We start from the raw sequence: 25,405 nt of genomic DNA on the forward strand, positions 1-25,405 counted from the left end.
GAACTCTAGGTGAATTTTTAAATTCAGCATCTCCTATTAATAAAAAAGGCAAGGAATACTCAGTAAGTTAAATGTTACATTTAGTTATTGCCATACGGAATGAACGTTTCAAGATACTACATGTACATGGGCTATTATGCTTTACTGGAAGCCATTAAACATTGTTTCTTAAAATTGAGGTGTTGTTCCTTCTAAAACAACAAACACTGAAAAAAATCCTCCTCAGAGTACATACACCATGCCCCTCACCTGTCACCCTTATTTGGAAGAAACACATATATGCATCTTTCACACTGAGAACCCCCGTCTTTAAAAAACCAAGACACTTAAAGGCAAACTTTTAAGTAAATAAATGACAATTGATCAATGAAAGCGAGGTTAGCACCTCTTGTGAATAAAATATTTCCCTTTTGTGTTTATATCCTTACTGAACCCGATTACCTAACAGCACCACCATCTTAATTATGAGTTTACGTATTCCAGTTCAACATGAGCTAGCACAGTTCTGAAGTATGCTGATGTAACAATGCACAATTGCCTAAAAATGTTAAATAAATAAATAAATAAATAAAAACAAGCAAGAAACCCTAAGGAATACACAATATGCCTTAAGCAAAATACAGTATATTTAACTGATTTTACGAAAAATAAACCAGTCTTGTCAGCAACACCAGAGCAGTAATTATCAATATCTAGGTGTTGCCACCAAACTTAACTAGCATGAAGCCCACAAAGCTAACGTTTTTTGCCCCCTAAGTTTAACATAAACAGTGCATTTTGTAAGTTATAGTAATCGCCTCTTCCCTTAAGATTTCCATTCTGAAGTCAAATTCACATATCAAATAAAAATGAAGAAACTTACAAACTCTTAAATTTTCATCTTAACATCCAGTCAGTGACTCACTCAGAACACATCATCTCCTCTGACACTTTGATGACACAGCTCTACACAACAGCAATCAAAGAACTCTAGTCTGGCCCAAGAAACTCAGTTCTATATTTTGATGGATTTCTATTGCATGCAGCAAAACAAAATTGTAATGAAAGCAGTCTTTTGTATTACAATAAAATTATATCATTGAATGCTAACAACAGTAACAAATATGCCAAAACTACCCTGAAAGAAACCTTAACATTTTCAAACTTCATTTAAATTTTATATTACAAAACTTTGATTCCTATCTCAAAAAGACTTCATTAAAAAAGAAATACATTACTTGAAAAAAAAAAATGTCCAGTGAGACACAGCAATACCTTCCTCCCTCAACCATCAAGCCACTCATCAAACAAGGTGCTCATTTACACGTGGCTTTAAAAAAAAAACAGAGCACAGGGATTATACAGAATATAATCCTTAGTTTACCACCTCAAACTCTCTTTAAACAATATAAATGTTGTTGCAGTGAAAATAAGAAATACTTTGTGTAATCACAGAAGCAGTGTGCAACTGAACCCTGTAGACCAGCAGATTGAAGATGAAATTCTTGTCAATATTTTCCCTATGAACACCACATAATCTTGCTTCCAAAAAAAAAAAAAAAAATCACTTTTTCACTTAGCAAGAATTATTTTCTTCTTGATTGCCTCCTGATTCTTCATTGTTCAGGTCTTAAAAGAGTTTATCAGCACTACTTGAAAAGCTACATCACTGCATCACAACTTGATGCCCTGTAGTCCATGGTCCCCTTCACCAACTGACACAAGAAACAAAACAGATGCAGGTGGGGCTACAAGGAAGGAGACAGTGTTCCAGTTGATATTATTCAGTGCTTTCAATATGCACGATGTAATTCACTTATGTTTACATCCACTAATTATCACAATGGGCCTATCCTAACATAAATGCAGCACAATGTATTGTACAATCCTTGTAAATCCTTGTGCATCATTATCCATGCTGACATTTAACTGCATTACACACAGAATTGGCAGTTCTTAGCCATTTTTATTTACAGTAAAATACAATTGTTCTCATTTCACTTCAGGATAAAACATTTCAATAAGCTATATATTCCTTTTCTATATAAAAAAATATAATTGCCAAATTCTAACCCTAAGTGTACTCAACAGCAGCATTACATATATTTTGTTATTTTGAGTACTTGCAGTTTACATTCTATTACTTAGAATGAGCTGGTAAAATACAAAAGTCATAGGCAAAAATAGCCTTTTAGGCATTTATTATGAAGAAATGGCTATAGTGTGCTCAGTTATTGCCTCACAACAGCTTCCACAGAAACCAAAGAGATGTTTAAACACCGTTGTTATTGGTGAATTAAGATGAGATTGCCCAAGAACATGAACATTTTGTATTATTTGGTTTATGACAAGCAGATCAGTCACATATCTTGAAGGAGTTAAATTATTACATTGTTAATCTAATTCAGTAAAAAGCTAAAGTCAAGATAAACAAGAGACTGCTGGTGTTCACTCAATGTTATGTATTTTTTAAGCTTCTAACATTTTGTCCTTACATACATACTTGGACAATTTTTTTTTCCTACATCAGAATAAATGCTATTACTCCACTTGTGAACTCTAGCTACTTCAAGCTACTGGAAGCTTGAAGGGAGCTAGCTATTGCACCAGGGGAGGTTCAGGTTGGATATTAGGAACAATTTATTCTCCAAAAGAGTGGTGAGGTGCTGGCACAGGCTGCCCAGGGAGGTGGTGGAGTCACTGTCCCTGGAGGTGAAGAACCGTGTGGATGTGGCACTGAGGGACACGGTCAATGGGCACAGTGGGGATGGGTTGGTGGTTGGACTAGGTGGTCTTAGTGGCCTTTTCCAACCTTATGATTCTTTGATATCTGGATTACCATAAAACCTTTGCCAAAAATACACATATGAAGAAGTACACTAAGTACTGCCATATTTTCATGTCTATAGCTTTCCCTTTGCATAATCTCTCTCTCCGTCAATGCACCAGTACTCAGAAACAAATAATAAAAAAAAACAAACAGCGACAAATGAAATGTAGAGATAATAAAGGGAACTGCCTGCAGAGGACTGTGAACAGACGGTATCTAAACACACGGAAGGGACAACAAAACAAAGCCTGGGGTGGGGTGAAGAGAAAGCTCTGAGATAAAGCTGCACTACAAACGACTCTCAGATTTCTTCTCATGGGCAGCAGCACACAAACTGCAAGCTGTGGACAGAACAACCACATCTTAGAGAAGTTTGGGGAGGCAGGAAGCTAAGCACACCACAGAAGCTTTCAGGAGTTCCAGAAGGAAACAGGCCTGCATGGCAGTCAGACTCTGCTGACTTCACAGCAGCTTGGCCCAGCAGAGTGGGGTGATCAAGCACCATGCAACAACCACAGCCAGCCGGCCTGTGAGAGCAAAGCAGCAAGCTAGAAGGAAAACAGAAAAGCAGAACGGAGTAGATCTAAAGAATCTCGCCTTGGAGCAGGCCAGGGAAGAGCTTGCAGACGCCTGGGAAGACAGAGCCCAAAGCAGCTCACACCTGTCCGCCAGGGAGGCCCAAGCAGAGCTATTTCCAGCAAAGGGCAGGAGTCCTCAGCTGCCAGGCACTGTGACCTGGGAGGGAACAGAGAGCAGAAAGCAAAGAGAGGCACCGCAGGCCGAACAGAAACCGCTTCTGAAATTGTCTTTCAACTGTGACATTGTTATCCTAAAAATTAATGTCTGTGATCACACTGAGCTCTCAATAGTTGTGCACTGGCTGCCACTGAGGCTGATTGCTGGGCTGAACACCTTCTGGTCCGAGTAAAAAGAGAAAGTCATATCAGCTCTTTCACACAACAGCTACAAATAAATAAGATAAATTAATAGAATAAGACTGTTCAAAGCACAGACACGTGAAAACCTGTCAGAGTGTGAGGTGTGTGGATTAAAGAATTTCATAAAGATCAATTACGAAATTGAAGGAATTGGGAAAAATTACTTGTGGTTACAGATGCCTCGGTGTAGTAGGCAGAAACAAAATAGCAAGAAACACTGCGTCTGTGATCTCAGGAAGGAGAGTTGTGTGTTTTTTTTTCATTCTCTCCTTTTTTCTTCTTTTCTTCCTGAGCACAGTACTAGCTGGACAGGCAGACTTGAAACCATCAGCAAAATAGCGGCCTGTTGCACAGTGTTTCTGCTCTGCTCCTGCAAACAGAGCTCTGTTTACATTCTTTGTAAATAAACAGGGCTGCACACACAGGCACAAAAATCTCACAATCCTCAAATCACAATCTATTTTTCTTCCTGAGAGAAGCAACTTGGCAAAGCCCCAAGTATTAGTTAGCTCTTGGGCTCTTACATTAGAAACATTACTTGCCAGGTTTTCCAAATACAGATGTCAGATAGGCAAATATTGGCTAACCAGTGTTGCCCCCCGTTTTTCTGCCTGTGCAGCTACCTTGTAACAGAATTGAGCAATCTCTTGATACTTGCAGGTCAAATTAATGATAGCCTTCCTGTCCACCTTAGAGTTGCTACTTCTAAGCAAGGATATATGATTGCTTTGGATTGGTCAGTTGTTGTTCATGTGTGTGTTTGTTGTTTTTTTAACTGGCACAAAAAATTATTTTTAATTGCCATTATCAGACAGCTCTTTTATATCCTGGACCAGAATGAGAGGAGGCAGGATGCCCAGTCTGAGCTGGGTTATGCTCCAGAACTCCTTACTTACTATTGTGTGTCCATATGCTACCTTACCTCAAATGGGGTTTGCAACAAGCACAGAGGACAAGTTTGGTGGAGTAAGTAGCACTACTCACTTGCGGTCATTACTGAGCTTTGCCTTCATTAGATGTATGAGCCTAACAACTCCAGCAGGTTTAAGTCTGAAGCATAGAATACACATCATACACTTTGTAAGAAGACACGTTTTCCTTTCCAGAAATGCAAGTCCATAAAATGCAGTTAAGTAGACAAAACTCTCCAACTCAAAATTTCCATAAAACTGAGAAGTATTAGCAAAGAAACCGATGATTTTGCGTCTTCAGCTGATTGTAATCTTTCGGATGTCCGTGTCAGATTGTCAAAAATCCAAACAGGCCCAAGTCCAGTTTTGACAGGTGCGACTGGAAGACCGGTGTTAGATTATCTGATTAAAGGGCAATCACAATAAAAAAGGAGCCAGCAAGAATCAGCAGAAAAACCATGGGTAGAGAAATCCTAGCAACCTGATCTGTGAAAAGGGAGCTCCTGAATCAGCTCCTCCTAAGACCATCAATTACATCATTGTCTCCCAGTGAGAAACCCATCAAGATGAACAAGGAGGAAGCTCTCTCTCCAGGAGCACTGTGAATGTTTAAGGTGTGAATGCCTTAAGGAATATGAGATTTATGAGACATGGGGAGGAATAAAACTTTGGGATTGAGTAAAGCTTGCCATAAAACTGTGGGACTATGCAAGACATTATGAAATATTTAGGGAAAGGCACAAGAGGTGGGGAAGGACAGGGATAAAGGTGGATAAGGGAGCAACAAGCATGGGAAAAGAGCCAGAAAAGAGGATAAAAGTGGCAGATCCAGGGCAGATGGCTCAGAACACTTGTCTGACAGCCTTGCCCCTGATCATGACAGTCTATCCTACAGTGTCATTAAATTCTATTTTTACATTCTTTGTTGGTGCACTTTGCATTCTGAGCGTGGGAACTCTGGTGAACTTAAGCCAGACCAGCCAGCAGGTAGATAAGAGGTCCAAGCACCAACAACTGGAACAAGAACAAACCTCAGGGCTCAGGGTTCCATGGGCCAACAACTAGGGCATCAGATCTGAGCAGCTGAAAAGGAGGAGCGGGTCTGAGTTGGCATGCAGATCCTGTTTGAGTGCTCCATGTATGTTTGTGCGGGTGCCACTAAAAGCATCGTTCTGAGTCTCTGCTTGTCTATGTGACCAGCTATGTATGCATTTTACGTGTGTGTGTGTGTGTGTGTGTGTGTGTGTGCATGTACACCTACTGGGAATAAGTGTTCAGTCTCACTGTGGGCTGGCCCTCGGGACACAAAGCTGCAGCAGTCTTGCACTTAGCTGTTTAGCTGGGATGGGAGGTACACCCATGGGAACCAAAGCCCTCCAGATTTAGCTATCTCTAATAACTGGCATGGCTAAAAGGACACAAATTTCTTAGCAAAGCTATCAGTAACAATTTGAAGGTGAAGAGTATAAATCCGTCATTTTGACATTTTGTAAACAATTCAGTATTTAAATGATAGCAGAAAAATATAAGCATTCTCAGGCACTATTCAGCTTTGATTGAATGTCTTCTGGATCTTTTAAAAGCCCTTGAAATTCCTGTGTGCTAAACGCGTTCAAAAGGAACTATGGCTGCATCTTTCCTATGTTTTCTTACAACGTCAGGACTCAGTTGTACACCATTATAATGGAAAAGTAACACAAAGCAAAAAGATACAACAAAGCAGATGTAAATTAAATTACAGGAACATATTTAAAAGGTATGCTTTGGAGAAACTTGTGAATGTAATTCCATAAGGAATAGCAGCACCTTTAAATTCAAGTACTCTCCATGAAAAATCATACATACTGTAGCTACAATGCCAAAAGAAAAGACTACACTAATTAATAGCCTCAGAAACCCACTCAGATCCCCCCATTTGAATGTACTTGTAATAAAGTTAGCTTATTTAATAAACTTTAATAAAGTACTTATTCTCCTGTGCACCGACAACTTGTTTGTAAGTGCTCTTTCACTGTGAAATACAAGCTTTCTGAGGAAGACCATCTTTTTTATTTGGCTTTCTAGATTAACACTCCGAAACGTTAATTACCTGGAAAGGAGCCAAATGAGACTTCAAACCAAGTATACAAAGGCTGTAGACTTTTCTTTATTTTAGAACTAAATGTTTTAATTGATAAAATTATATTTCATAATCACTGTGCTTATTCACCTTCTCCCTATCTCTTAGGGAAGTCTTGGCCAAAGCAGCACTACAGTCTTCTCAGAAGCGGAGATCTCTCACAGCTAAGTCACCAAGCAGCAGTGGAAATCCCTGATTCTTGTCCCATAAGCAACAGAATCCATCAGAAAGGCTTCACTCTGTCCAGCCAAAGAAGAAAAAGCACCACTCTGAGAAGACCACAACACGTGCTCTCCCCTGGGAAAGGCAATCCATTTATAGAAGGATTCATACAGGATAGGGTTAATTCCAAACATCTTCAATTCTAGCTTAAGGACCAGAATAAACAGAGGTTGATATGTTCATCTGGTATGTGAGCATGGCATGAACTGAATGCTTCCAAACAGCAGCCATAGCAGCTGAAGAAGAAAGACAATGAGATGATACAAATGCTGATGATACAAAGCTGGGAGGATTGGCTGACAAACCTGGACAGACTGGAGAGCTGGGCAGGGAGGAACCTGATGAGGTTTAACAAGAGCAAGTGTAGAGACTTGCACCTGGGGAGGAATAACTGCATGCATCAGTACAGGGTAGGGGATGAGCTGCTGGAGATGGGCTCTGCGGAGAAGGACCTGAGGATACTAGCAGACAGCAGGTTGGCCATGACCCTGGAGTGTGCCCTTGTGGCCAAGAAAGCCAATGGTTTCCTGGGGGGCATTAAAAAGAGCATGGCCAGCAGGTCGAGGGAGGTGATCCTCCTCCTCTACTCTGCCCCAGTGAGGCCACATTTAGACTACTGTGTCCAGTTCTGGGCTCCCCGGTTCAAAAACGACAGGGATCTCCTAGAAGGAGTCCAGCAGTGGCCACAAAGATGATTAAGGGCCTGAAGCACCTCCCATATGAGGGAAGGCTGAGAGACCTGGGTCTGTTCAGTCTGAGGAAAGGAACACTGAGAGAGGATCTGATCAATGTTTATAAAAATGTAAAAGGAGGTGGGATGCAGATGGATGAGGCTAGGCTCTTCTCAGTGGTGTGTAACAATAGGACAAGGAGTAATGGCCTAAAACTTGAACGTAGGAAGTTTCATACAGACATGCAGAAGAACTTTTATACAGTAAGGGTGACGGAGCACTCCACAGCTTGCCCGGAAAGGTTGTGGAGTCTCCTTCTATGGAGATATTCAAGACCTGGCTGGACACCTACCTGTGCGACCTACTGTAGGGTACTTGCTTTAGCAAGGGGTTGGACTTGATCTCTTGAAGTCCCTTCCAACCCCTGCAATTCTGTGATTCTGTGAATGTGAGGCCCTGATGCTGGATAGAAAATACCAACAAGGCTGTCCACCAAAAACCTCATTTCTGAGCCCCATTCCATTCCAACAAAAAAATCACTGTTGGATATTTTGATAAACTATCTGCAGCAACAGTTACAAAATAAAATTATATTGTGTCTTTATAGTGTTATTAATGACAAAAACGATTCTCTGTTTCTGCCAGAACTTTTGCTAGTGTTTTAGCTTTGACAACACAGAAAAAAACATGCAGCTCAAGAATAGTTTCCACACTAGTATGGCCTTCTTTGACCCCCCAAAAGATACAAGCTATTCCCATGTACAGTAGTACCATGGAACAGAAGTAATAAGAGGTTGCTGCCTTTGTTGGAAGGCTGTGAAAACATGCCAGTAGGTTTCGTATGGGCCTAAGAAGTTACTTCACAAAAAACAAAGCACTGAACTTTAAAAATGGTTCACATTACTCCAATGACATTTTGCCAAAGAAGGAGCTCTAAAAGCTTCTTCCTTCTTTCCATGGAATTGTGCTGCCCCAGTTTTTTGGGGGGAAAAGTCTTCAAGATTAACTAGCAAAACGTTGAAGTATGCACATTCATGAGCTTTCAAGAGAAGAAATATGATCTTTTAGTAAACGTGGGTATCAACAATTTACAGTACGTAGCATACATAACGACTTGTTGCTTTGGAAGACATCAAGATAAAGCTACAGTTAGGACACATTTATTAGAACAGCCTGATAAACAGAATGGCCGAAGTTTCATACAAATAGAACATCTGCTTGGGATGTGGTCCTGCCCTGGGGCATTGTCCAGTCCAGTCACAAAGAGAGGCGATCAGCCAGGCTGATGGACTAAAGCCACTGTGTCAAGGAACTTAGTAGAGAACTGGCTCCTTCATTTGTAACAAATATAATATGCAAACTTGGGGCTGGATGTGTTTGTTTCTAATTGGAGTTTTAAAGAACAAAAAGAGAGAGAGGAAGAGACAAGCAAAGGAAAGAGAAATAATTCACCGTCCACCCAGTCACTATCAGCAGCACGCTTTTGGTAGGTGCCCTAGATGAAATGACTTTCACATATGTTTTTTTCTAGGTCAACAGTGACAGTTTGGATTTTGTCAGAGAGCTTACCCAAGCCTAAGAGTGAGTCTTGAAGAAAACACAGAATCATGTGTGAGAGAAACTGGCTAAGAAGTGTAGAATTCCTAAGAGCTTCTGGTGAGAGACCTTCTGGCCACAAAACTTTTGGACAGAAATGGTATTCTTCAACCAAGCAGTAAGTTTGATAGATATCCTCTGTATGGCAACATTCATGGGAACTCATAAGCTGAAAGACGCCACAATTATCCTGATAATACACAAAATGCACAAGAAAATGGAATGCTTAAATAATACAAAGTTGCTTAACTTGTTGCTTAACACCTCAGGATAACTGCATCCATTGCAGTACCAATGAAAATCTGCAAAAATATCATCGTGGTAAATTTATGAAATTACATAACATCTAAACATTTTATTATTCATTTGTAAATACAGAATGAGAACATGCAGAAATCTCAAATTAATTTACTCTGTAACACAGTGCACTGACCACAGAAAAACAGTAACGTGACATAGGTACATTCTGTTCTATGCAATCCATCAGCCAATGTACCCATACAACCCAGAGTGGATATTTTAGTGAAGTCAGTGATAGGCACAGAAGTCTCCAGTCATAAAACTGGACTAAATTTGTAATAGGAAAGGCTTTGCTTAAAGCTATACATTGCTTTTTTATTTGACTTTTTACCCTGAAGTAGAATTCGATACATGCATTTACCTTGGAAAGGGAAAGTATATTGTTCAAAATGTATATTTCCCATTTTTACATGCTTTTTTTAGCTATTTGTTGTGTATAGTCACAACTGGGTCGTTTGAATTCATTTCCAGAGAAGGACAGTTCTCACACGGGAAAATCTCATGCAACCACACAGCACCATCAGTCTCTCCCTTTCCCAAAGATCTCTCATCTTAGTACCAACCACCAGCGCCAACAACCAACATTTATGTTTTCAGAAGCTATTTTAAAAACCTACCCATAATAAATATCTCACTAATAACTGTACAACGGAAATTTCTTAAAGATCAAAAATAAATAAATAAAGACCAAGTCGTATGCAGAAGATAATCTGAATAACAGGGATACTGACAATACTTTTCACTTGTGATCAAATACCAACGCATATGATTTTCTTACACAGGGCAGAAATTCCATACAGAGACAGGAATAAACGAAGTCCAACATGCAAAAATAAAATACACTTCAAATTCTAAACTTTTTCAAAACCTACTGATGAGCTGATACAGGCACTATCTGCTCTGAAAGTTCAGAGTATCACTCTGAAAGAAAAAGGCTGCTTCTACACATATTATTGGTTGCTTTTTCTACACATGAACAGTGACAAGCTGCAGCATTCCTTGTCTGTACATTCCTTTCATACTTCCCTTAAAAGTCTGTCACACGAAAACAGTGAGCATGTGAAGCCTTTAATATGAAAAAATACACAATAGGTAGGATTTGTTTCGGCCAATTTTAGTCCCCTAAAATTAAGTATGGCTCTACAGGCACACTGTCACCAGAGCTAGTCCTCCAGTGAAGGAAATGCTGCCCTGCATAAACAGCTGCTGTCCCATATTTGGATAAGATCATTTCCTCCCTACTGCTAATACCAAGTGCAACAAATAGCAGAACAAGCTGGAAATTTGGAAGCAGGGAACTAATATACATTGTTCACAGTTATCATAAGCAAAACAAAAAAACTGAAGTTGTACAACTACTGAACTGAACTGCCCTGAAATGGAAGTAATATTTCTTTTACACTTTAAAAAATATAAAGAGGGAAGATATCTAAAATGGCATTTTAAATATACTTTTAGAACTTAGAGGAACTGATTAAATGGTTCCATTGTTCCGATAATTATTTTTTGTTTCAATGTTAGTTACAAGAATAACAACACATTATTATCTTATAAAGCCCTGCTATGGAGTAATTATTCCAAAGCATTTATCTGACACAGCAATGTCAGGTCATACTGGATACTGTGAGCTGATGGTTCTTCCACTTCTAAACATGTTCTATTTCTGTAATTCATTACAAATGACACTTCTGCCTTAGGAGAAGCAGTGCATCCACAATTAAGTTAAAAAAACAAAACAAAAAGACACATGTTCCTACACCCAAAGGAATCTTTCAACATCACAGTGTTTCACAATGCCTCTTATATCAACTAACATTAGATCTCTTCTTAGGAAAAGAAACAAACAGTACTCAGTCTCCACCTTTTTTCTACCAGACCATTATTTGAGATTTATTCCTCCTTCACTTTCCCGACTGCATTCTTGGGATGACCTGATGAAGAAACCATGTAAAAGCATTAAGACATGCATTTAATTCTCTCTGCAAATATAATTTACAAAGAGAGAGGGGTATACATAGCTCAAGGCTAAAAAAACAAATGAACAAACAAAAATAAAAGCAAAGAACAGTTGTCCTTAAACCTTGCCTGCACCACCCCACCCCAAATACTTCTACACACTGTGCAACAAGAACTTTACTGTCCTGCTGTCATTTTAAAATATTTTCCCTTTGCTGACATTTATAAAATCCCTCAAAATCACAAAAATTGAATTATGAAAGCACTGGTTATCTACTTTAAAACTGGTCATGAGTGCTTGGCTGTCATCATTTGTTTCTGTTATTTTCTAAGTGTTGCAGAAGAACACTGAAGCAGAAATCCATTTTAAAGCAACATGCATATGCAGCCTCTGCAGAAAGGCAGCATGAGAGTCAGTCAGACACACCAGTCTTACTAATAACCTTTAGCAGTAGCATCTTGTGGTAAAACTGCATCACTAACAAATTTAGAATCCAGAATCAGAGCTTAAAAAAGCAGAACAAGAAGATCACCAAGTGTTTTGTCCTATCCCATGACATAGAAAACTGTTCTACACATTACAAACAGTCTAAACATTACAAAGGGATCCAGGTGGAAGAGCAGGCATTTTTCAAAACAGAACAGAAACACAAGGGAATTTCTACAAAGCCCTTAAAAAGGCCAAAAAAAGAAAATCTGTACAGCTCAAAGGGCTGACTATATTGTACAAGGGATGAGGGCATAGCTGACACAACAGAAATAAAGGCAGTTTTGCTTTCTTTGAGGGTTTTCCCAAGACCACCCTGCTCTGCCTGCTGCTGGCTTGCTAATGGCATTTGCAAGGCGTGGGCAAGGAATTTTGCGCAAAGACCCCTGGGGTTCATCGCTGCTCCTTAAATAAATAAACCAGGTATGCGTTGCGCTGGACAAAAACATTTCCAGTGTACTTCAAGCTTCCCTCTGTATTTTTCAGATCTCAGCTCTGCAAACAAGCAGAGTCAGTGTGACGAGTCCGGGCAGGCTGCGAGCCACACCGTGCCCTCGCTCCCAGCTACCCGCGCTCCCTGGCTCAGGCTGCTGCCAGGCGTGCACAGGGCTCACTGCTCGCACTGTTAGGACTCCAGCGTGCTGGCTCATTCTATCTGCCCGATGCAGTACCCCACAGAATACCAAGATATAGCTATCTTTACCCCCCCGTGCTATGCCACCCCCAAGTCCAAGTTTCTCTAGGAGTAGGTGTGGGGAAAGGGAGGAGGAATCTCATTAAGGAAAACATCTCAGATCTGCATTCATTTGCTTTCCAGGGCTCTGTTATCTTTAACATCTCAGAAGATCCTCAGCACATTGGTCCATCTCACTTTCTTCTTAATGTTTCCTAAAAGCCTCTTTAAAACCAAACAAGCAGCTATCCTGAGAACGCTGCAGGACTCCTCATGCTCTGAGCTCCTGAAACTGCCAAACCACCCATTAGAGCCCAGCTTCCTCCTACCCATTTTGTTGTTTTTTTCCCTCCAGGATAGGGTAACATACAGAACTTGCCAAGCAAGCAGGAAAAGCTACAAACACTCAACTCTGCTGTAAAAACGCAAAGCAAACAAACCAGAAGGCCAGCAACGGGCTCCCTCCTTCCTCCCGTTTCTGTAGGGCACAAAGCAGCTCCTCTCCCTTCCCCTCCTGACATGCGAGCACGTCTAGCAGCCTGCTGGTGTGGGAAACAAGAAACAAGCCACGCTCTCTTCCACGTCTCCCACCTGGTATTTCAGAGAACTCAAGCTTCTTAAACAGACCAACCACGATGAAGGGTAAAAAATGGTAATAAAAAAATACACAAGTGTGAATTCAATGCGTTTGTCAAAAACAATTTTGTGCACGTGAGCTATGAACACACGCTGCAACTCCACTACACCGAGGACAGCTTTTCAGTTCTGACACTCAATGGTACTATATTTATTTCTTCAAAACACACAGTAATTTTGGAAAGGGCCTTGAAAGGAACTGGAAGCTCCCAGGACCAACAGCACTGTTTCATAACAGCTTGCAAAAAGAATTCAGTCTATTTTTAGACACAGGAAAAGAATGTGGTTATTCTAAAAAAATCTCAGATAACACATTAAATTGGTTTTTATTACTTATAACTGACCATGCAAATTGTGCAGCTGATGTGCCAAATCCCTCTCCAGGTGAACCGTACCACATCATTAAATCCTCAAAAGAGAGAAGTCTGTGTGTATATAGAGCATTCACATTTGAATCTTTATTGCAAAATTATTCATCACGCTGTTATGAAATCTTACTTTTTAATGAATGGTATCTAAATTAATCTCAGACATGCATCCATTTCTAGTTACGTGCAATAATCCTTTACAGGGACCAATTCATCTAGGACTGCCATCAGTTCAACTAAGAGCACGTTTTGCTCAGAATGAGACCGATCAGTTTTAGAGCACTGCATAAAATTCCCATTTCTAAATACATTCATGTGTAATTGTACACTGAAATCCCCCTCAGCAATGCCAACTCCACAGAAAAACCTTTCCAAAAATCAAGTGAACACCTGTTTCCTTTACAGTTTTCACCCCATCATCCTTTCTGTTATCACCACCATTTTATTAGCATTGCATTTAAAAACTGTAGGCATCACGGTCAGACAGAAGCAAACAGCCAAACATTAATATTTTCTTTCCTGATTCATCATTTTGAGTAAAGAAATAAAATACATCTCAAAGCTGTTCTTACATCTCTCCATTTTGGAAAGGTGACTTAACAACCCACTCCCCCCACCATTTTCTGGATCTCTCATTGCTGGTATTTTGTTATACCACAGCTACTGAAAGGCAATTCTGTTTGCTTCTATGTGCCTTAACAGAAATACGCTTATAAACTGAACTAAACTGCTCGTTTTGATCTTTTTAAATCATGCATGCCACACAGTACTCGCTCATTTTGAAAGGTTTGTCTTTTACTGTGCTTCCTTCAGATAGCTTTCAATATGAGATTGTGTCTTTATATGCTGAAACATTCCATAAGATAGCTTTAGGTAATAATTTTAGCTAACCATACAGTTTGAGTGCATAAAATTAATAACCTTTTTTTTTTTTAAGCCAATGCCCAATACTAAAATGGCAAAATATAGCATCTGGATGGTCCTCTGCACACAGCTGAAATGATTGCTGTAAATAACTTGATGAAAATATTATTCTGTTCCAGGTCTGAGCAATTCCTAAAATCAAAATTTACCTTGAAATCCAGTCACAAGTGAAACAGTAGCAAACAGACCGGATAATTTAAAACCAACAAAATAATCACAAGGAGGTTATTTTGTGTCAGAAAACTTAATGTGCATTCAGTGCCTCGAAATATTTCTTTAAAATGAAACAGCTACTTAAAATCATAATAATCTGATTGACAGATAAAATAATTGCTTTAAAAACACTTCTGAGTCATTTTGTCCTTACCTGCAGGCATGAACCATTACTGCATGCAGTGACTGCTCCATTTCCTAGCACAGACTTGAACAAGGATCACATCTATCTCACAGAATGTGACTAATTTGGGAATTTGTGATTCCTGAGCTACTTTGCAAAGGGCACTCCCTTTCCCCATAACAGGACACTAAATGCTTCATCAGGTTACATTTTCTGTTAATCTGAATTCAAAAGAACCCTTTGTAACTGGAGAATGGTCTCCTGTAACACAACACAAACACTAGATCTTTAAAATGAATTTACAAATCGGGATGCTGTTTGCACAAAAGTGAAAAAGAAGGAGGTCTGCAACCCCAGCACACAACCAGCAGCCTGCTTGCAGTATTGCCATTTGCATGCTGCAGCCGAGTAGACTTCATTAAAAAAAGCAATCAATAAATCTTTGCAAAAATGCACAAAGCTTAACCAAAAACAGAGGCTCGATTAATACATTACAATCACCAGCATGCAATACATAAACGATATGAGCAAACTCGGTATGGGAAAGAAAAAAAAAAAGCCCTGTGCTGCTGCTTGCAATGCTACACCATTAATTGTTCATGCAAAAGATGTGGCTGTACCTTTCTGAAGAGGACGACTTCTCAGAGTTAACTGACATCAGCAGCTCAATCTTCTGCTTGATTTCTGGAAAAATCAGAAAATATTCACAGCCGAGATTGCCTGCCCTCGCTTTCCAAAGTCTTATAACCAAAGGAGTTTTTTCCTAATCCCTTTTGTTTCAATCGAGGCCACAAGATTCGCAGCACTTGTGTGAAGACCGATTCAATCGGGCTGGGAAGGAACGAGCTCCGGGGGCATCAGGCCCTGCCGAACTCTGCACATGACTGTTTATGAAAGCAGGAGGAACCATTTCTTTAGGCAGAGGGGTGTTGCCTTTCTTCAGGCGGAGCTGACACATGCACGAGGTGATTCTTATCGCAACGCTTACAAATTGGGGCACAAATTTCAGTTTCTAGGGAAAAAAAGAGGACTTGATGATTTATGGCACATAGTATCTCTCCCTTTAATTGCCTAAACGTTGTTTGACACCCTCAGAAACATCCATTTCAAAAGCCCTGAAAAATATGGCTCTTTGAATCATTTTTGTCACAAAGAATGAAGTATTAAATCAGTACTTTAATACATGGGATAGAAATCATAAAGGGAAAACACTCCACACACTGAGATTTCTTTTTTTAGTGCTCTGCATTAAATTTCCTTCAAATACACTTTCAGAAGTAGTAGCTAAATTTCCTTGTTTTGTGTGTGTGTGTGGTTTTTTTTTAATCTATTAATTACCAATGTAGCACTGACAACAAATGAGCAGAAACATCCACTACAAAACCTGGTGCATGCTATTGCCATTAGAGAGCAGCCTCTCCAGCACACAGAGCAGTTCAGATCTGCGTATAGGGAAGGCACTCCTGTGCCATCTGTGGCTTGTTCCATGAGACCTTCCCAAAAAAATACAGAGACAGCTGAAAAATGAATTACCAGGAGTGGTATGGTTAAGACGTTTGTGACCAAAACAACTGCAAAGAATAATGCCACAAATGTGAGCATCATTTTAAGACCCTAGAAGAGCCAGAAATAGTGGTATCGCCTATAGAAAAAAGGGCAAGTCCTGGGCAACGTTAAGACCAAGTTCAGTTGCTCACAAGTTAAGTAAATTTCTATTATTTGAGATTAATCATTCTGTGATGGGGAGGCTTCAACATGGCTTTTTTTTTTTCTTCTTTCTTAATGTATGTTAACAGACACACAGACTCTGAATTCTCTGAAAAGAGAAAAGAGAAACTGGATATACTTTTTTTAAACCTGCATTAAAAAAGTTCATAGTGCTGGTTAGGTTCAGAATCCACATGCCCTGCTGGCAGGGTTGCAAGGCAGCAGTGATCAGCACCTGGTCTAAGTCCACACCACTGCTTCTTCCCAAAACACACAGACTGGAGAGGCCTCCACAAATGACCTCAGTTCTCTTGTCATACAATGGTTTCTGTTGGAAAGGACCTCAAAGATCACCCAGCGCCAACCCCTGCTGTGGGCTGGGTGCCCCCCACCAGCTCAGGCTGCCCAGGGCCCCATCCAACCCAAACTTGAGTGCCCCCAGGGATGGGGCACCCACAGCTTCTCTGGGCAGCTGTGCCAGGGCCTCACCACACTCTCAGTGAAAATTATCTCCCTGACATCTAATCTAAATCTCATCTATTCTAGCTTAAGTCCATTCTCCCTTGTCCTATCAAGTACTGTAAGGCCACAGTGAGGTCTTCCTGGAGCCTTCTCTTCTCCAGAGTTGTCATGGTTTGTGATTTTCAGTTATAGGCATTCCACATCATAACATCATGTAGTGTATGTACCTGGTTCTCAGAAGACAAGGACTACCACATTCCTCAGGGGACTTTGCTCCCCTGTTACCATTTTCCAGTTAGAGGGAAAGATAAAAACTCACATATCATGAGACCTGTTTTTCTTTCCGCCCATCTCTTGTCCCGGCAGCATCTCGCTCCCCAGCTGTCTTATCATCGGTATTAGAGTAAGGCCTACTTTGATTTTTGGACATTCTCTCTCATTGTATTGGATTTATCAGCTTAAATTGTAATTATATGGTATTATAGTGTGTTATTTTGCATTCCGATACCTTATTTAGTAAATTAGTTTGTTTCTCCTCAGATTGTTGCTGCTGTTTTGTTTTTAGGCCCATCTCCCTTCCTTTTTCCCTTTTCCCGGGGCGTGGGTCCATGGGTCCCCCACCCCATTCGTCACGGAACCAGGCCAAACGCCCATAAACCATTGACAAGAGTGAACAAGCCCAGCTCCTTCAGCCTGTCTTCACTGGAGAGGTGCTGTAGCACCTTCATGGCCCTCCTCTGGACCACTCCAACAGCTCCGCATCCCTCTGGAGCAGGAGCCAGCCAGGCCCACCTCTATGTCCCAGCACCTGAAGCCCAGAGTAGCTACAATTTAGGCCATGTGCATCTTTGCTCTGTACCCCAATAATTCTAGCACATCACTAAGAACTACGTTGTACTGAAAAATATTTATGTGCACTAAAATATGAAGTGTTGTGTAAATGAACAGTTACTCCACTGAGTTTCAGCCTGAGTACTGAGAGACTGTCTTTAAGATTAAAGCTGTATAGATATTTAAGAAGAAAACATCTCTGAGAAGTTTCTGAATATAGACTACTTTGTATCACATGGGTTAAAATAAAATCCTATGGCTGTATTTTTCCCCAGCACCCTACTGTGACCCCATGCAGGTGGCATTTCTGTGGCAGCCGCAGTGCAGAACTCACCTCACTGTGCCACCTGCCAGACCTGGGGCCAGCCCCAGCCAGGGCACAGCACCATGACATTTGTGACTGAAGGATAACATCTGTGAGTTCTCAAGTATCCACCAAAACTACTGAAAGGCATTTCTAACACGCGCTGCTATAAAACATATATGCAGTGACTCATACATGCTCCACAAAAGGCAGGTGGCCCTCCCTCCTACACATCTCCTCTACTCTGAGCATCCCACAGGCCAGAAATCTTTATTCCTGAACATAACCAATTGCACAGTGAGAGTCCACCTGCATTTAGAGCGTGAATTTTGCTTCCCTTCAACATGCAGCGCATCAAGGTTTGCAGATCTGCACTGCATTTTACTATGGCCTGATCCACACAGACTGTAACTTCAGCTTCACATGGCCTCTTAAGGACCAGCACACCCACCGTTCCCAATTGATTCTCTTTTTGTTCTGATCCAATATTGTTCAATGAGAACAGGATGCCTCGTTTCGCATTTTGTAACAGACTGGTGTTGTCAGCGCTGAAAGCTAATAGCTACTTCTGTAGGCGAAGATGAAAGGTTTGGACAGCCTTGCTGGAGAAAGCTCACGGCTTTGGTACGCCGTACTTTCTTATTTTTCAGTATGAATGGAACTGTTGAGGGCTCAGTAGTTTGAGGGAAGCTCTGTCAGCTTCTTAGTGCCCTTCTAGACAGAGATAAAGCTGACAACACAGAGGTGTGAGCTGAAGCTCACTTCCCCTAACACTGGTCTTAGACTATGAACATACCTCAATAATCCAACATTACTTTGTATTGCTTTTGAATTTGTTTAACTCTTGTAAAAATTAAAACCAATGATATAAACAGATATTATGAAGACTCAGACTTTGTGGGAAAACAAAATTCAAAGAGCTTGGAATAAAGTGATCAACTGATTCATTCCATAAGCAAGCCTCCGGATTATCTTCATATAGAATGGATTATTACATTAATGCCTTAGTGTTAAAAATAAAATCCAAGATGCAAACTACTTTGCTGCAAAATTCAAGTCCCTGGATGCTCTAAGAGTTACACAACAACATTTTTCTGCACCATCATTTTAATTTCACTTTTATTCAATGGTAACAAAGATTTATTTAATACGGTGATAAGGAGAATTTAAATGAGATGAGACTTCACAGTAAGAATAATTTCTAGTGTCATTAATGAGGAGTCCCACTCACCAGTTAATAACATTTCCATCACAACATTATTTAAATTTAGTGATTTTTTTTCCTTTTCCATCTCTGCCCCTCTCTCTCATGAATTTGAGATGGGATTTACCTACTCTATGTCTCCACTATCTGAGATTTTTGCAAGAGAACCCATTTCCCCCATATCTAACAGCAAATCTATACCTTTGCACATGTACACCACACCCCTGAGGTGATGCTGACAACGCAACTATCTCTCCAAATACAAAGCTGATCATGGAGATGATATTACCAAGGTAAGACAGATGGAAATCTACTTGAGTTTTATTTCCAACAAAGTGCCTTTTAGACCATGAGGGAAAGATGGCTGCACAAACAGCAATGTTATCATTTCTTTATTTTGATTATTTCTAAATTACGTATCTAGAAGTCTGAGCTCTTTTACAGAATTTATTAGAACATACAAATTGTATCCCATGTCCAAATAATAAAATCCTTCAAATGGTGGTTCCTACCACCTACTCAGCCAGCCTTCACATTCAGAAGAATGTGAATTATAGTGATATTTGTCAAATTTCAAGTTTAAAAAAAAAGAAAGAAAAATAAGTGGAAAAGCCTTACAACTGAGCAGCTCTTCCTTCAAGGCTCTCCGCTCAAGCCCCTCCAACTTCAGGCAGAATCAACACTTCAACTTTTGGTTAGTTCCATCTACTGTTGCACCACAGGCAAACACTGGGCTATTCAGAACCAATACCAGGTATGGATTGAAAAACCATCACCTTATATATATGGCTTTTTATGAGTTAATTAGGTAACTATTGATCAGTGCACAGATTGTGAAGATTCTGTCAGTACCTCTGCCTAATGAGCAAGCACATATGTTCTCACTGACATATTCTGGACTGACTTAAGTTCAGAGGTAGCAAAAAGATGGCACTGTAAGTAGAATCACATCCAGAAGAACAGATCATAATAGTGTGGCTGAAAAAAAAAGAAAAAAAAGGTGAAAAATTAATGAAAATTAGTGCTAGCAAATCCAAAAGCAGCAGATAACAGAATGATGCCACAAAATATCAGTTCAGATACGGAAGCCAGCAGTATTGCCACTAACTCCTCAGTTGCTCCACACACTTTATCAGCTCACTCTGAGTAATTTCACACTGTATAGAGATCAGGTGTCAAGACAACTGGCTCACATCCAAGACCTAAGCAAAGCAGAAACACTAAGACTCTAAAGCCATACTATTCAAACTTCAATTGAATGAAAACAAAAAGGCTCTACACTGCCACAAATGGTTTCATAATCATCTCCTTTTATTTACTTTTTATATTTACTAACCAAAGCAAAGCTGTGCACAGCCTTTGTTTACCTTCTCCGAGATGCTCAGGTGCAGATCGTGCATTAGACCAGTGAAAAGCATCAGCTAATGCTAAAATGGGGAGGGATTTCCTTTTTCAGAGGGATTATTTGCTCTGTCAAAAAAGGGGAGACCAGAAGCTTGGAGGGGTGGGCTCTACAAAGAAGCATTGCCAGAGTTTTTAAACTCAAGAGGGATTTCTAGGAAAGCATCATGCCAAAGGCTGCAAGAATGAAGAGAGAAACCTAAACAAAGTTTGCACAAGGAATCTAGAACAATGTCAGAAAGAATCACGGAAGAAACCCTAAAGAAGTGAAGCTATTTATTTCTAGAACATGCATGGAAGATAAAACAAAGCAAGCAAAAAATATACCCAGTTTTTAATTAATAAGTAGACTCAGTCACATTCTGTTAATCTATTCTGATCAAAAAACAACAACTTCAATGGTCTTCTTTCCATTTCTGCACAGTACGTATGTTAGGACACAAGCTGAAGATGCTTTTAGCTTTCCTCCTAAGGTATCTTTAAATATCTCCATCATCACCAATATCTGTGTCCTCATCTATTCTCCGCTGTCTTTCGCTTCTTTTAGTCATGTTAGAACTACAGCAGCTTGAATCCTACATTTTGCATATGAAAACTCATCCTTCTGTAATTTGACTGTCTTTCCAATGTTAGTGCTAAAATAAACAGTCCCACTTCCCAATCCCATAAAGACAGACCTGAAAATACTATACAAAACAAATCAGACAACACACTCTAAGTTTTCAGTCTTTAAGCCAATGAAATACATTAGGAACTTTAATGTTACTAACTTGATTTTATGTGGACATACCCCTGTTCTGAGCTGTGGACATTGTACAAGCGATGCATTAAATAGTGCACACAGTGGTGATAAATTAAAATTGTCCTGCCAAGACACCAGTTAGCAAGACAAAATCAAGAAGCACAGGTCTAAACATAGCTTGAAAGATTCGCTCCTCGATCTCATTAAGATAATGTACTTTCAAAATAAGAAATAGTTCTATACAGCGAACTGCTTGAATACTAGGGGCTTCTTTGGAAGACAGCACAACCTCTGAGCAAGCCTAAATTTGACCAACGAGTGATAAACTAGAAAACGGAGTAGTGAGGAAGAACAACAATTATAATTACCCTAGAACACATCCTTCTGCTGGGTGGTGCTAAGCTTTCAAAATGAGGAAAAAAATTTGTGCATGTGTCCCATCACAGTTTGTGACGCTCAGGTGAAGTCTGGTAGCAGGTGACAAACAGACATCAGACCTCTGGTGGTGCTGCACTGGGATGAGATGTCTGCTCTTCCCACAGCGTGACACAGCCAGCAAGAAATAGAGGGATGGCCTCAGTGCTTTAGTACTACTATGACAGGCCAAAGCTTACTAAGTATAAAGCTGGCACCTTTCCTTCTTGCATCTTTAAGAACACTGGAAAGATTAGCTCACACAGAATTTCCAGACTGTAATTGAAATTCCTAAGTGTCCTTCAGAATGTAAAAACCTGTCAGAAGTGCCAGTGAATACAGTGGGACTGAAGCCAGGTGCCAACACTGTCATCCAGTGGACTTTTAGAAGCCAAGAACAAGTTTGTTTGCTGCTTTCTTAATGGTGCAAAATCCACACATTCTTCAGTGAATTTTTGGTTGGTATTTTCTGATCTTATGAACGGAAGACTTCTCTGTAGCAGACAATTTTCAGTGTTCCTTCTGCAGAAGTTTCCTAATTTGCATAACCACAGCAATCATGTCATAAAGTTTCATGCAGGTCATCAGGTTCATGCACATTCATGGATATTTTTGCTTCCAAAATATTTAAAAGATACATTCTGAGAAGAATACAGAGGTTGCCCAGGCATTCAAAAAAAGCTCGACTGTTGTCTTCTTTCACCAGCAGGAATAGCAGTTCTCCTATCAATTTTACACCAGAAAGTAAGAAAGTAGCTATATAGACTTTTTCAGGTCTGGTACACACAACGCTCACAGCAATACTGATACACGAGACAGTGACTTCCTAAATAAGGAACAAGTGACAGAAACCTACTGTTTGCAATCTCCTGTTAGGAGACTACACCAATATTTTCAGTTTTACTCCTATTCAGTATCCTATCCACGCTCACAGCATGAAGAAATTACAGAAGAACATTTAAGGTTATGCATATTCAAAAGATAAAATCATCATTTTAGAAACTGTTCACTTTGAATTGATAAAGCTAACTTCCTTATTTTCTAATGAGGCGTATCAAGAAGTCAGTGCTGCTGTATTCTGCACACTTCTGCACCAGTCCTGTTTCAGTTACTGCTCAGTATGTAAATATGTTTGTTTTTAACAACACAGCCCCCCCCATATTTACATACATCAGGAGAAAGATTCATTTACTCAGGATTCACAAGTACATTTTTCCTACTTCACATTAACAATACCATGTCTTTTTCTCTTTCTTCATTCTTAAGAAACTATAGTAATACCACTGGTATCTTTTCAAATCAAGTGTTTCCTGAGTTTCAGCCAAGACTGAAAAAATAATACTTTTACAAAAAATTCCAAAGAAAACCTGTCTTCCTTCAGAACAGCTGCCACCACCTGTCTGTACCCGGTGGTAAATCAGGGCTAACTCCTACAGACAGACACCTTGTGTCAGCACGCTGCCAGGAGTTCAGTTTTGTCTCCATTAACACTGAGGAAAGCCAAAGATGATCTGAAGACAGTACAAGTCTTCAGTGGTCGCTTTCTGCCTTGCTTTTACAGAGCTAAGGGTGGAAACCAGAAGCTTCAGAACCACCCAGCCTCTCCAAAAGGGGAAAAAGCATATAAAATACAGAGAAGAATGTGCCTTTTACCTGCTGAAGTATTCTGTTTCCAAATAAATATACAGCCCAAGCCTCATGCTTAATACCCCTGAATAACTCAACGATGACAAATTCTTGAATTTCTTTTTTATGTTTGTATATGGAAATTTTTGAAGTTTGAACATGAAGTTGAGAAAGCATTAGGCGTCTAAGAAAAAATGCATTAAGGACACAATAAAGTTAGTCTAAAAATGACCCACTATAAAGTCAGGGATGGCACCATTACAGTGGCCTGTAACTATGCATTTGAATATTATTTTTTAAGTCATCCACACAACATTAACTAAGTCTCGTTGACAGAACCTGGCATTTGATCTTTTGCCAGGCTGTAGCATTTGTTCATTAAAACACTTTGGGAAAAACAAAGATGGCATTAAGAGGAACTTCTCATTCTCCCAGTTCTCCTCGGGCCGGTGACGTTGGCAGCCCCAGCTGCACTCCAGCACAAACTGCTGCTGTTCTCTCCCTCTTCCCACCCCTTTGTGTCCCAGTTCCTCCTCTCCTGGTGCTAAGAAATCTTTAAGTGTGGATAAGGAGGACAAAAAAATAAAGACCCAGTAACTACTCTGCCCAATGTTCATTTGAAAACCTGTGGTTGGACAGAAAGCTATTCTTCAAAGGAAAAACCACAACATTCAAGCACCTTTTTCCATAACGACTTGTCAGATTAAATACTAGTAAAGCAAACCAAGGAAAACCTTATTAACCCCAAATATCACTGTGCTTGTTTTCTAACTATTTGTATCCACTTACCTGTCCTCATTATGAGAAAGGTTACATTTGGAGGGGACAGAGGCAGAGTTAAGAACATATTTCAGAGGTGCTAGACAAGGGAAAATTTATTTCTGAGCAAAATATATATTCTGGGCAAAATATAAAAATAATAACACAGCAAGACATTCACTAAATATCTTAAAAATATTTCCTCCTGTCCTTTAAAAATCAGCTGTCGGTTACTCCTTCTTACTATCATTAAAGCATCATAGGGGAACAGCTGTAAATGATGTAGCTAGGGAGTGATTTAAGAAGTTATTAGTCTTGCAGCTAATATAACAAATGGCCAGCAGTATTTTCCAGACACTGGCTAAAGAGAGTGAGATGGCTTACTGAGAGCTTTTCTGACAAAGCTGAAAGAAGTGCCACATCTGATGTGATAACATCACACTCAAACTGGATCTCTTTAATGTCTTTACCACCTGAATAATTTCTGATTTCTAGTCAGAAATATTTCTAACCTATGACTTTTGTGATCCAATGTACAATCATTACTGTGTTAGGACTCTTTTGACAGCAGCATTTTCTTCAGGTGTACAACACGACTAAATGCTATGTTCCATTCACATTTTCAGACACTATTCTTTCTCCAAGCAAGAAAAAGTTAAATTGCGCCAACACTGTATAAAAATGAGCTAAATTCTAGTCTCAAACAGAACAGTTTTCTATTCATCCAGATTGAGTCAAGCACACGTCCTCTTCTAAGGACTAAATGAGGGAATCAGCAAACCTCACCTACAGGCAGACCCAGACCTGCAGATACAGGCTGATGAAGCTGCACTACCTTCCCAAAAGGACTAAGTTGGGTCACATTTATTAGGTACATGCTATAATCTTAAAACTCTGGGTTAAAATTTCTCCTTTGCCTAAATTATTGTTGTTATTTGGTGTTCTAAAGACCTTTAAGTTTTTACTTCTTGTTACAAATCCTCTGGTTAAAAAAAAAACAACCAAAAA

General features: G+C 39.8%; 1 protein-coding gene across 4 annotated transcripts in view; it reads right to left on the minus strand.

Moving 5' to 3' along the window:
- SRPK2 (SRSF protein kinase 2) overlaps nucleotides 1-25,405 on the minus strand; it is a 139,512-nt gene that overhangs the window by 74,540 nt on the left and 39,567 nt on the right. Inside the window, exon 1 of one of the 4 annotated variants that reach the window (XM_021384561.1) lies at nucleotides 15,568-15,834. The exons of the other annotated variants lie outside the window; for them this stretch is intronic. Within the exon in view, the coding sequence (XP_021240236.1) occupies nucleotides 15,568-15,605 (38 nt within the window). The 5' untranslated portion in view covers nucleotides 15,606-15,834. Of the gene's footprint in view, nucleotides 1-15,567; nucleotides 15,835-25,405 lie in introns of those variants that run through there. 4 annotated transcript variants of the gene reach the window in all.

The sequence above is a fragment of the Numida meleagris genome, chromosome 1, assembly GCF_002078875.1.
Source record: "Numida meleagris isolate 19003 breed g44 Domestic line chromosome 1, NumMel1.0, whole genome shotgun sequence".
Classification (NCBI taxonomy): domain Eukaryota; kingdom Metazoa; phylum Chordata; class Aves; order Galliformes; family Numididae; genus Numida; species Numida meleagris.